The 13,366-nt window shown below is 37.6% G+C and overlaps 1 protein-coding gene across 2 annotated transcripts in view; it reads left to right on the forward strand.

The window, feature by feature from the left end:
* ankrd44 (ankyrin repeat domain 44) overlaps positions 1-9,512 on the forward strand; it is a 21,792-nt gene extending 12,280 nt beyond the window's left edge. For both annotated transcript variants that reach the window (XM_016286432.1, XM_016286434.1), the window contains exons 13-28: positions 440-508; positions 985-1,125; positions 2,024-2,089; positions 2,412-2,523; positions 2,833-2,904; positions 3,175-3,376; positions 3,456-3,543; positions 4,066-4,183; positions 4,276-4,495; positions 4,603-4,690; positions 4,781-4,864; positions 5,197-5,342; positions 5,451-5,533; positions 6,033-6,112; positions 6,337-6,428; positions 6,772-9,512. In XM_016286432.1, coding sequence (XP_016141918.1) covers positions 440-508; positions 985-1,125; positions 2,024-2,089; positions 2,412-2,523; positions 2,833-2,904; positions 3,175-3,376; positions 3,456-3,543; positions 4,066-4,183; positions 4,276-4,495; positions 4,603-4,690; positions 4,781-4,864; positions 5,197-5,342; positions 5,451-5,533; positions 6,033-6,112; positions 6,337-6,428; positions 6,772-7,016 — 1,906 coding nt within the window. In that variant the 3' untranslated portion in view covers positions 7,017-9,512. The remainder of the gene's footprint in view (positions 1-439; positions 509-984; positions 1,126-2,023; positions 2,090-2,411; positions 2,524-2,832; positions 2,905-3,174; positions 3,377-3,455; positions 3,544-4,065; positions 4,184-4,275; positions 4,496-4,602; positions 4,691-4,780; positions 4,865-5,196; positions 5,343-5,450; positions 5,534-6,032; positions 6,113-6,336; positions 6,429-6,771) is intronic.
* The last annotated feature ends 3,854 nt before the right edge of the window (positions 9,513-13,366 follow it).

The raw sequence follows: 13,366 nt of genomic DNA on the forward strand, positions 1-13,366 counted from the left end.
TATATATATATATATATATGTGTGTGTGTGTGTTTAGCTTAGCTGAAATCAAACTTTAAAACTGTATATTTCATGTGTGCATACACATTGTAGAGAAATAGGCTGATACAGAGTTTTTACCAATAAGGAGACTGGACCTTTTAATGGTGTGACTTTATATTGAGTATTGTGATGTTCTTACAGGTGGTCTGTCTACTTATTCTGTTTCTGATTGGACTTTTTACAACTGCAGTTGTATCATGTGGATTGTGATACAAAATGTAGAAGTCATGAAGTTATATATACCCAAATACAATACCCAATTATGTATGAATACAATACAAAAACTAATGACTACCTTATCGTCCATTGTTTAGACAAATACAGGTATTGTTGGACCTGTTATCTGTCCTCATACTCGTGCTCATGGCAAGGTTTTTTTTATCTCTCTCTCTGTCAGTAATGTGGAATGTGTGACACTATTGCTGAGCAGTGGAGCCGATCATAACCGCAGGGACAAACATGGAAGGTGAGTTCTTGGTAAAAGCAAGAGATTTACATCAGGATAATTTTTTATCCTGTGCTCTCCTCAGCTGGAGTTGTGCTAATAAACATTCAGTACTAAATATATCTGTGCTATTCAGTGCATTCAGGAACAGTGAGTCAATTTGTCTAAAATCACAAATTTTCTTTCCATTTTTTTCAACATGTTACCATGTTTTTCAAAATAATATTTTAATTGTTAAGCTTTTTAAAATGCTAGCTTAATGGAAAACTTTGTCATCCTTTTGGCGAATAGTAACATTTCAACCACATATATTCAGATTTCTTTGCATTTTTATATTGATAATTTCTCAATCATTTATAAATTTAAAAGTTTTTTTAATTTTTTTATTTTCTCAGCTGTTTTGTTTGTAGAATTTGTTTGTACTCTGAAACTGAAACTTTGTAAATTTTTTGTCAAATCCTTTTTCCCCCCCTCTCTTTTGTTGTGGGTGTTGACAGGACCCCTCTCCACTATGCGGCAGCTAGTCAACACTTTCAGTGCCTGGAGACTTTGGTGTCTTGCGGTACCTGCATTAATGCCACTGACCAGTGGGGGCGCTCTGCTGTGCACTACGCTGCTGCTTCTGACCTGGACAGGAGGTACACAACATTTACACAAACGGCAGCATCTGTGATTTTGTCCTCCATTCTTTATAAAGTTTAAAGATTCAATTAAAAAGTGGATTTGTCCTTCAGTTTGCAAAAATAAACATCTCATCATTTACACTAATAGACTTATATTGCAGCAAGATATTACGAGGGGTTTCATTGGAAAAATCTGCAGCTCATAAGTCTAAACCATCCTTCAACCTAATCGTAGTTTTAGCGGTGGGATGCTGGAGTGAAAAACGCCTTGACTGGTGGTCAAAATATCCCCACATGAATAGTTTACAGTGCAGAAATGGAGCTAGTTGTGAACAACATGTAATTGACCATTGTAAATGCATGTCTAACCCGATTAAGTGATTTAGACACAGGCAGCTGTAGTCCTACAGCAGGTGAAATCGAGTGCGGTGTCAGTCCCCACATATATCTGTGTTACCATGGCAACCACAGGCTATTTTTAAGTCTCCTATCATTGGGGTAGTTTATGTGCGAAGACAAAAGTGTTTGACGTCGACTTGATATGGCATACGGAAACACCTTTTTGCTTAGTTTAATTAGATTAGTTGCCAGAATTCACCGGCACAAAGAATTTTGTGAACGAGTAATGAGACGGTAATTAATTTAATTTATACCAAGATACCACAGACTTATTGCATGTAACATATACAATTATTATTAAAACTATTGAATTATATAAATGTTTACTCTCATGTAGTATTATTATTAATTACAAAATATGAATAGTTAATAATAAAACAAATATCAATTCCAAAATATTCATTTAATGGTAATACAATTTTGTTTACAACTTAAAAAAAAATTGTTAAGAGTTATTGTTGAGTAAGAAGCATCTGTGTATAAGATTTGTGAGGTGTGTGTGATTTTTCTGCAGGCGGCGTGTGGTCCTGGAACCAGAGAGTGACGGAGTTCAAGCTGAGAGGGAGAAGGAGGCAGCTCTGTGAGTTCTCTGGAGTTGAAGAGCAGAACGGCCCACGTCTGCTCAGCCTCAATTCTGTGTCCCCCCTCCTTGTCTCACCGTCACTCGTGCTGTTTACGTGTGTGCTGCTCTGATGCCAAAACATTGGGTGTTTGTGTCTGTGTGCGTCTGTAACCTCATCATTTCATGTCTGGGACAAACTAAATGTATTTTCCCTCTCTCCAATTATAATAATTTTACATGATCTTTTTTGTACTTTTTCTAGTTACATTTTTTATGGTGTGTGTGTGTGTGTGTGTGTGTGTGTGTGTATTTGAATATATATTTATATTTGTGTGTGCAGGTGTCTCGAGTTCCTGTTGCAGCATGGTGCCGCCCCATCACTCAAAGATAAACAAGGCTACAGTGCCGTTCATTATGCTGCAGCGTATGGCCACAGACACTGTCTGAAACTGGTGAGGACACAAATATGTCCAGTGAGTGCCTCAGGGCACTTCCTCCATCTGTACTCTACTGTCTCTACTGTAGATTTAAATGTGTAACTTAACATGCAAATGAATTTAGTCCAGTTTGTGGTAGTCCAGTCATGTCATAAAATGATGTGCTCGCTGTCTGTTGAACCTATTGTACACCACCTGCTGGTGCACTGCATATGTTTATCGTGCAAGAATGAATTTGTTCCAGCTTAATTCAGAATAGCTTCTTTTTTTTTTTTTTTTGAGTTTAATGAGAACAGCTGTAATTCAGATTAAATCTGATTTCAGCTTTTGGACAGAGATGAGAACCAACAAGATGAGATGGAGAACAGCCAAACCAGAAGCCCATTGCATCTGGCCGTGAGTCCAAATTTACACCTTTACAACCACATCCTAACAGCCACATAACAACATGCTAAAAACAAATCATAACACTATATCAATACCCTGGCTACCACCGAGAACACCTTAGCATCCTGAAGCCAACTTTTGCATAAAAAACACAGCTGGCATGTTTTTAATACTACAAGGTTTAGTTACTACAGACAGGCCCTACCTCACTGAAATATGTGAAAGACATTTTCAGACAGTTGGTCTTACACCTTTATATAGGTATATGTTTGTTTCCAGGCGTACCACGGTCAAGCACAGGCTCTAGAAGTGCTCTTGGAGGGTCACTGCGAGGTGGATCAGGGGGATGAGGTGGGCCGGACTCCATTAGCTCTTGCTGCCCTCAGGGGCCACACTGACTGTGCTCTCACACTTCTGAACCATGGGGCCTCGCCGAGAAGCAAAGATACTCTCAGAGGACGTACACCTATCCATCTTGCAGGTATTACATCTGTGTGTGGTGGAAATTACACAGTTGTACATTTTTATGCAGTATTTAATACACTCTTGTTTGTATCCAGTAATGAATGGTCATACATCATGTGTGCGCCTCCTGCTGGAAGATTCTGATAATGCAGATCTGGTAGATACAGCGGACTCTCAGGGACAGTGAGTAGTTCATTTAATAACTCTAAAAATCTTTAATTATAATGCCACAAAGATTTTGGAGTGGAATGAGTGTGTCATGTATTATTACTTTTTAACTTATGGGTATTGTAGCTTGGCAAACTGAAATAATTAAATACAAAAAAAAAAAATTTAAGTTACCCAATTGTTACCCATAAAAAGTTGCTGACTACATTTAGTTAATTGTTTTTTAATTACTATGCAACTAATTAAATAAAATGCATATAACTATTTTTCTACAATAAATAAATATTGAGGATCTCAATTAGTGTGCCAAAATCAAACCTGAACACACTTCACATGAATTCTAATAATAAAATGAATCAACTCCCTAATTTATTTCATATTAATTTTGCCCAAGCTATGAGAAAAATTTACCCATGGGCAAAACCATTGATTTAATAACGGCTGATTGAAATTAACCATCTATACACAATCGAGGAGATTCTTGCACGTGATTAACGGGTTAATGGGTATTCGTTCTATGTGTGTTTGTGTCTGCAGGACCCCTCTAATGCTGGCAGTAATGGGGGGTCATGTGGATGCTGTGTCTCTTCTATTGGAACGTGAGGCCAGTGTGGACTTGGCTGATCATCAAGGTCTGACTGCTCTGCACCTTGGGGTGAGTTTCCTGATCTTGCTAAACAATTGCCAAATTCAAGTGCAAGATGTACAAGGACGTTTTTTTTAAAACTCTCTCTTACTCTCTCTCAGCTCTTGTGTGGACAGGAGGAATGTGTTCAGTCCCTGTTGGAGCTGGAGGCATCTGTGCTGCTGGGGGACTCCAAGGGTCGGACAGCTATCCACCTGGCTGCGGCAAGGGGTCACGCATCCTGGTTGAGCGAATTGCTCAGTATTGCATGTTCTGAACCCCCGATACCCCCATTCCGAGACAACCAGGGATACACACCCTTACACTGGGCCTGTTACTATGGTTGGTTTTAACAGTCTCCATTATGAGTTTAAAAAGACGGAATCAGTAAACGGAATGTAGCTTTTGTGAAGTATAGTGGACTTGCATTGTGTGTGTATGTGTTCTAGGTCATGAGGGTTGTGTGGAGGTCCTACTCGAACAAAGAGATTTACGTCACTTTGATGGGAACCCCTTCACCCCGCTGCACTGTGCTGTGTATGTCTGCTGTGAGATCGTTTTCTTCATCCTTGACTTCTTTTGCACTTTTTTTTTCTCTGTTTCAACTTTGAATCCTCTGTCCTGCAGGGTCAATGACCATGAGACCTGTGCCAACATTTTATTAGAAGCCATGGGATCAAAGATTGTAACTGGCAAAGACTCCAAGGGCAGGTTAGTTTGGTATATGTCAAGAAAGACAAAACAGATTAGAATAAAATAGATTTGTACCTACAGTGGTTACAAAATTATTTTTCAAATAAAATCTATATTTATATACACGTTTGAGAACTTGAGAGCCGACTTCATACACCTTCATACACGCAGTTAAATGTCATTACTAATCTGGCTAGGAAAAGTTAAGAGAGTCCTGAGAAACAGACCAGTGTAAGTTTTTAAATGGCAATTGAAATGTGCCTAATCTTTTTTTTATATTCATCATTAGCTTTGCTTTCATAAGCTATCAGTGAAAAAATCTATTAAAAACTGCTGTCTCTATTTATCAGGACACCTCTCCATGCAGCTGCATTCGCTGGCAACGTAGACTGTGTTCAGCTGCTCTTGGCCCATAATGCATCTGTGGATGAGGTTGACCAATCAGGGCGCAGTGCCCTGATTATGGCAGCGGAGAAAGGAAGGGTTGAGGTCGTAGGTATGTATTAAAAAAATGTTCATGCCTTTTATTTGCATTATGCCTCTGTTCATTTGAAAATGGACTCAACTGAATGCACTTATGCAAAGTGTGGCGTGTTTTAAACAGAAGCTTTACTTACTGTTGCCAATGTGAACCTCAATCTGACTGACCAGAAGGGCAATACAGCACTCCATCTAGCCTGCAGTAATGTAAGTATAGCCCGTTGCATGCCGTGGTCATCAGTCTCTACTTTTTCATAGTTTCATCAGTAGTGCAGTGATCTTTCATAATCATTTTTAGAATTTGTCATAATCAAAATTTGTCATTTTGTCAAAATGCCACTGACAAAATTGCACCCTTTACTATTAGTTTTGTTTTACAAAGAAATGATAAACTATATAGTTCACTGAAACAAAGGTTTTCGTTATATCTACTCACCCCAAAATCATTTTTTATTGATGTTTATTATAATAATTTGGCCTTTTCAAAAACAGAAAAATTTTAAAATTTCCACTCAAGTGATGCAGACACCTATGTGTGACCGTAATCATAGGGTTTGAATACTTCATATAATTATCAAACAATACAATTGTGCCAGATATAAAAACCCACATTGCAAACAGTATTTTTGAATGTTTTTATTAATCTATTACCTGAGGTCTTCTAAAGATGATTTTCTTGTTTTTTTTCTGCTTGCTCTCTGTCTAGAGAATGGAGGAATGCGCATTGCTCATTCTCGGAAAACTTCCAGACTCTGCCCTCATTGCTACCAACGCTGCACTGCAAACGTGAGTTCCCCTTCACATTACAGTAGATTGCATATTATACTTACATTTATGCATTTGACAGATGCTTTTATTCAAAGAAACTTGCCTTGCATTGCATTTAAGGAATACATTTTATCACTTCATGCATTCCCTGGGATTCGAACCCATGATGTTGGTTGTGCCATGCTCTTATAAATGATTGAAGAAGCAACTGATGCTCACTTGTTTTTCGTTCACTTCCCAAGACCTCTCCATTTGGCTGCTCACAGTGGGATGAAGCAGACAGTGCAAGAGCTGCTCTCTCGTGGGGCCAGCGTTCAAGTACTAGATGAGAATGGTGCGTCTTCCTGAAACTAAAATCCCTGCAGATTTAGATTGTCAGTGTATGTGGATCGCTCTATGTCTGTCTCTGTATTCTTCTTCTTTTGTTAGTGACATAGAGGCTTTTGCCAAAGCAGCAGCTGTGTTTCAAAGCTTTGACAGTGGCATGCATGTCCCCTTTTGCCCCCTGACTGACCATGTGTTTGGCTGACTAGCGAGGCACTAATGGAATGGTGCTTTCGTCCATCACCTCCCCACCACTGTCCTTTTGTTCCACTGCTCCATCCCTCCTTTCACCTCTTTCTGCTTTCCTGTCCCCTTTCCTGTCTCTCTCGCTCTTTGGCTGTCTTTCCCCGCAGGTCTCACCCCTGCTCTGGCTTGTGCTCCCAGCAGGGAAGTGGCTGACTGCCTGGCTCTCATTCTGGCTACCATGATGCCTTTCTGCTCTCCTTGCAGCTCTGGAGCTCCTTCGCCAGGTGCCCTGCTGAAATCTCTGCCCCACCAGGCCAAGAGCCCCCAAGGCCCCCACAGTCCAAGGGACCCCTCCCGCCCCTCCAGCGAGGGCACAACCACTGAAAACGACTCAGACTCAGAGACATTTTGACCCCGGCTCCTTCTAGAGGCACCGGTCATAGTTTTTAAAGCACAGATCGTCATGAACCTTGCAGAAGTTGTACAGATTTTTGATTATGGAGCACAGCCTCTATAACAAGAGATTATAACATATAGCACACATGGTACACTTTTGTTCTGCCACACTTGTTTGCACAGGAGATGTTTTCGAAAGCCATTTTGATCACTTTAACACAGGTTGATTGATGATAGATTGCTAAATGTTGACTGACTTCTCACACTTGAAAGATGATAATGTAAAGTGCGGCACGGTGTATCTTAATCTGTGGACTTTTGAAAGCACAAACCATGTGGAAGTCACCCTCATTTCATCCATGTTGTCACTGTGCGATCAGGAAACGAAAAATCAAATTTTTGGACCTACAGAGGAATTGGCATCACTGTTAACAACCTCACTTAGTATTTATTTGTGAGTAAACACTGGAATACACTACGCAACTTTTTCCCAGATTTGTGCCCTGATGAGTCAGTGCAGTTGCCAAAAGTCAGAGCCGTACTGCAGATTTGAGTTGACAGATTTTACATATTGTTTTCGGTTGTCATGCATCTTCTAGCAACAAATCAAACATTTCTGTGTGAGTTTGTTGTGTTCTGAACAACTTGAACGTCTGGTAGTGTGTGATCCTCAGTCGTTTAGTGTATGATGCCCAGTTTTTCACTGTAACCGTTTACAATAGTATGATGCCTAGCATTTTAAAAATCTGTTCAGATTTGTCAAGTTGTGTAGTGTATTTCAGCCTTAAGACAAGTTAAATTGAAAGTACATGAAACCCAGTGTAATGTGATGAAAATCCAATGCAAGTTCTACATTTCCAGATCGTACACCAGTTGTACTTCACACATTTTATTTGACACGTTGTGAATAGAAGGCTCTTGACATTTGTATTGTGAAGAGAGCATTTTTATTCCATAGATATAAGTAGATTTCTAGGCCTTGATGGTCTAAACTTACATCTGACGCTTTTGGAGAGTGACACTTTGTCACTCGGTTCCTTCTCAGACGTAGAGACAGTGTTTAAATAATACTTCTATTCAGGTTGAATTTTAGATTCTAGTGACAAGGCATGGCATGTTACGTGAACCAGGATGTTCTCAAGCCTGCACCAATATTTATTAACATTTAGATAACAATGGTACTACAATTGTATGCACTTATGTATGGGAGTAAATGGGTGCTTAAAGGAATAGTTCACACCTAAATTATAATCCTGCCATTGTTTACTCATGTCCTTGTTTTTGTGGAACACAAAAGTAAAATTATCTTAATGTGGCTCTTTACATACACCAACAGTTCATAGTGACAATGTCTGTCAAGCTCCAAAAATGACAAAGAAGTACCTCCAGAAGAGCTACATACTCTATTCCAAGACTTCTGAAATCATACAAAAAGCTTTGTATGAGAAAGAGGCCAAAATTAAAGCTTTAATCTACTAATAATCTTTTCCTTCAGTGAGCTGTTGGTTCTGGATCATCGTGTAAGTGAACTGAACTCTAGAACTGAATCGTGAACAAAACAACCAAATCATCAGAAAGAACCAGTTCAAATGAACGATCTGTTCACTGATTGGACTGATCCAGTGACTATTCAGTGAATAATGACTTACATTTTAGTCTGTTCCTCACACAAAACTAATGTATTGCATCAAAAGACTTCTCCTTTTGTGTCCCATGAACAGAAAAACAGCATAGGGGTTGGAAGTAACATGAGAGGAAGTAAATAATGACAGAATTGTGAGTTTGGGGTGAACTGGTCATTAAAAAAATTAATCTAGGACTATAATAACATTCCCTGTCTTCTTTTTTTCTTTCCTTCTGAAATTCTTTTAATAATTTGCACTGGTTGAATATCGATCCTTTTTTAAAACCGATTTCTAATTTAAAAATACATAGCGAAGATGGGGTTTTAATATCTTGCCTGTCAGAAACTTTCTTAAACAAATTCAAAATGGAAATGTTTGTCTGTTTGCCTTTGTCCACAATGTGCCAGTTACTCCACTGTGTCCAGTGCCTTGTTCTGCATTTTCAGAGTTGGTTAGATTATATCAGTGTATGTTTGTATGTATGTAGGAGTGTAATGAAAGTCTGAAGATAAGTCTGGGTCACACCTGCCAATCGTAAGCCAAGGTTTTTTTTGGGTTTTTTTTTACCAAGTCCTGATGTTTGTGCCTAGGAGTGTGTGATTTACAATAGAAAACAGTCTTTGTACATATCAGCTCATGGACATTATCATCACCAGAGCAAATATTGCACACAACTGACTTATAACAGCAGCACATGGTTGATTTTCTTTTCAGAAATTAGATGGATTGTGAGTGGGAGGATGCAGAGGGATGAGTCAAACAGTATTATATCAGAAAAAAAGCTTTGAAATGTGTGACAATCTAGATTAGGGTTTCTTCATTCCAATGTCGAAGGTTCTTTGTCAGCTCAATTTTCTTTTATATAAATTGTATGACTATTAAAATGTTTTAACAGAGTTTTGTGTAGAGTGTTTTCTTATCCATTTGAAAATCCATTTATTACAAAAATGAAAAGAACGCCTGTTTTTTCCACGTGAATTTATCAAACATTGTATGTTAAATGTCATTTTAATCATGTCATTTTAGAAAGTTAATTTCATTTAGTAAATAGACTCAAGTATTTATACTGTATATGGACATTTAACATCTAACAGTTTACTGCAGTTTTTCCCGCATGAACACTAAACTGAAAGAATTGTCTTTCATTTCTTGATTCTGGAAAAAGTTATCAGATCAGGCACATTACTTTTGACGATTTCAGCAGAGTTTGAGAGGACTACAAATTACAAAAAATAAAAAAGTTAAAATTTTAAACAGCTACTATAAAATCAGGTGATAAAAAAAGGATCTCACAAGAAGGAAACCTACGTCAATATAATAATTAGGGATGCACCGATACCGATACTGAGCTCCTGTACTCGTGCTCGTTAAAATGCCCCGATACCAAACGCCGATACCACACAGCATGTGATAAGCGCCATATTCAGACAAAGAAACACCGACAACAGACAGCAGAATGGAGTTATTAGAGATTAAAGATGTCTACGAAGTATATGTATGCAATGAATATAATGTTAAACATTCAGCATTAACGCCTGTAGAGCTGATTTGCGCGAGCTGATAAACAAAGCACGCTGAGTGGATTGAGCGCGCGGAGGCGCAGATGCGCAAGCTTGTCGAGTGAATACAGGTACATCTCAATGAATTAGAATGTCGTGGAAAAGTTCGTTTATTTCAGTAATTCAACTCAAATTGTGAAACTCGTGTATTACATAAATTCAATGCACACAGACTGAAGTAGTTTAAGTATTTGGTTCTTTTAATTGTGATGATTTTGGCTCACATTTCACAAAAACCCACCAATTCACTATCTCAACAAATTAGGACTACCAGTAAAATTGATACAAATTTGGGTCCAAAAATTATTCAGACCGAGTCTGGGAAAAAAACTGAAGTTGAGTTTTTCATGAAGCTGGGTGACAGCATGCCCAGGAGCCTACAGGCTGTCATTAAGGCTAAGGCTTGCCCGACTAAGTATTGATAGTTGTGTAAATACTGTCATACTAACAGCTGTCTAATTTTTGGTTGATTGTAATCTATTACATACCTTTCTATCAAAATTATCTAACATTATCAAGCTTAATTTGTTCTGACACAGTTTAACTCTTGTTATATTTTATTACCATTTTCTAAACTATAACGAATAAACTGTGATGATGTGAGAAATGTTGAAGGTGTCTGAATAAATGTTGGTTTGACTGTATCTATTTGATAAATAAAGTTAACCAACTAACATTATACATACCCTTTTGGTTTCTGTACCCAATATTTAAAAAATTTACAAGTGCAATAAAAATATCGGTATCGGTACTCGGTATCGGCAAGTACCAAAAATAAAAGTATCGGTATCGGGCGAGTACTGAAAAAAGTGGTATCGGTGCATCCCTAATAATAATCATAGTATTGTGGAAAATCATTTTGCATAAAATTTGGATCCATAAAAACCTGTCCTCCTGGGTCCACAAGTTTTTAATGGATTCTTAGATGATTTTATTTTTGTCGACAAGTAAAAAACGAAAACGAAACTTGACACAGGGCATCTGTTTGTGGAGTTTAAAGGAGAAATGTATAAATATTTAAAGTAATATTTAAAGTAAGTATCGCAATGCAGCAAATGACGACCAATCAGAGGTCAATATGCTATTATGGTGAAAACGTCCTTGTCCAATTGCAAAGTGACGACCATTTTCAAATATGTATTTAACTACATAACACATCTTAGAAGATGAGGAATGAACAAAAGAGTATCTTCAGGAAGAGGACCCTTCCCAGATAGCAGACCAACGCTGAATCAGTGTTAATGCATCAACCAAATTATCATTGAAGTTGAAGTTTAAAGGGGTCATATGATGTTGCTAAAAATAACATTATTTTGTGTATTTGGTGTAATGAAATGTGTTTATGTGGTTTAAGGTTAAAAAAACACATTATTTTCCACATATTGTACGTTATTGTTTCTCCTCTATGCCCCGCCTTTCTGAAACGCGTCGATTTTTACAAAGCTCATCGGTCTGAAAAGTGAGGTGTGCTCTGATTGGCCAGCTATCCAGTGCGTTGTGATTGGCCGAATACTTCAAGCATGTGACGGAAATGTTACGCCCCTTGCCATATTGTGATGATGCCGTGTCCGGCCGGAGCGACAAGACAAAAACATGAAAACCCATTATAAACGAGGCATTTGTTGCATTCAGTGGGGACATAATTACGGATTATAATGACATATACTGTCTTTTTACGCATCGCATCGCGCCGCGTAAACATAAAACCATGTCTGCATTTGTGATCGGAGAAATAACAAACAACAAGCACTACTCTACACTGCTCAAAACTCGTGTTTGAATCATCAGTGGCAAATAATTTAAATTTAAAAAAAGAGTCAGAACAGGCAATGTAGTCTACTCTCCCAGGATCAGGAAACAGTCCTCCATAAAATGCGCTGCACACATCTGAATATTTGGGTTGAACTGTTCTGGAACAGTGTTGTAAATACAACTTAACCACTGAATTCTAGTCGTGTCCTCTTTTGGAAGACCAAACAAAGTAGTTTCGCTTTCACAACGAAACACAGCATCACACACGGTGGGCTTGAGAACGGCGCATCATATGACCCCTTTAAGGAAAATGTACACTTACGTTAGGGGTTACATTTGACATTTACTCACATAATTTCATATTGATATTCCGACTATACTTGCGTACTCTATTAGAACTAGCCTATTACATTAAAATCTGTTTGTTGTAAGCCGTTTGTGATTAATTTGACGCTTCCAAATCGTCTGTCATGTGTTGTTTATTACGTATATATAAATCTCTTTTTCAAGTGTGTGTTTCATTATACTATAGGGAACGTTACCATGATGAGTGTGAGTATTTATTCAATCCAAAACTCCTTTGGATGCTCTGCTAAAATCTGTGCCTTCAACTCCCATAATGACTATCCATGAGTGGAAAATGCAGATGGGTGATTCTATAATTGAAGATACATTTGGCATTGCAGAAAGTTAAGAAAAAAACTTTTCACTAACAGATTTTTTTTTTAAGTATCTTATTGAAAACATATTTAATTTGAATAATTCAGTGCTTGCCAAACACAAGTTACTTCCTTTTTTTACTTTTAATGAAAAAACAGATGTCTTTATGGTATTGTTTGTCAACTCTGTTATGGACAAATTAGCCAATCTGCAGAAATGACAATAAATCATAACAGGAAAAATCCTTCTTGTTTCATTAGACAAACAGTCCTTACATTCCATCACTTGAAACTGAGATAATATTTCACCTATGCATACCTTACAAAAATTAAATAAAATACCTGTCTTCACAGAACCGTCCACTTGGAGCAAATATTTTTCATCTGAGTATGTATTATATACAATATCCAGTTAAAAAAAATAAATGTTTTTTAAATATTATAAGGGCGCAAAAATAAATCAATAATGTTTATTAGATTTTAAACAATTTTATTGTTTTTTGTGAAAATAGTTCATAAACAGAGTTGACCCTTTAAGTAACAAAACTGTAAAGTAACAGAATTGACAGAAGTGTCCGATGGACTGTCAATTCTGTTACCGCATTGTCAGCATTGTTACTCTACCTTGGTAACAGAGTTTGACAGTAACAGAATTGACAATTTTCTTTATTTTTTGCCAAAAACTCCACTTGCTAGCATAAATGCTAAGAGCACATGGCACTAATGAAATCATGATTAAAAGACTTTTAAATAACACAAAGTGTGATCAAT

This window comes from Sinocyclocheilus grahami, unplaced genomic scaffold (genome assembly GCF_001515645.1).
Source record: "Sinocyclocheilus grahami isolate Dianchi unplaced genomic scaffold, SAMN03320097.WGS_v1.1 scaffold209.1, whole genome shotgun sequence".
NCBI lineage: Eukaryota > Metazoa > Chordata > Actinopteri > Cypriniformes > Cyprinidae > Sinocyclocheilus > Sinocyclocheilus grahami.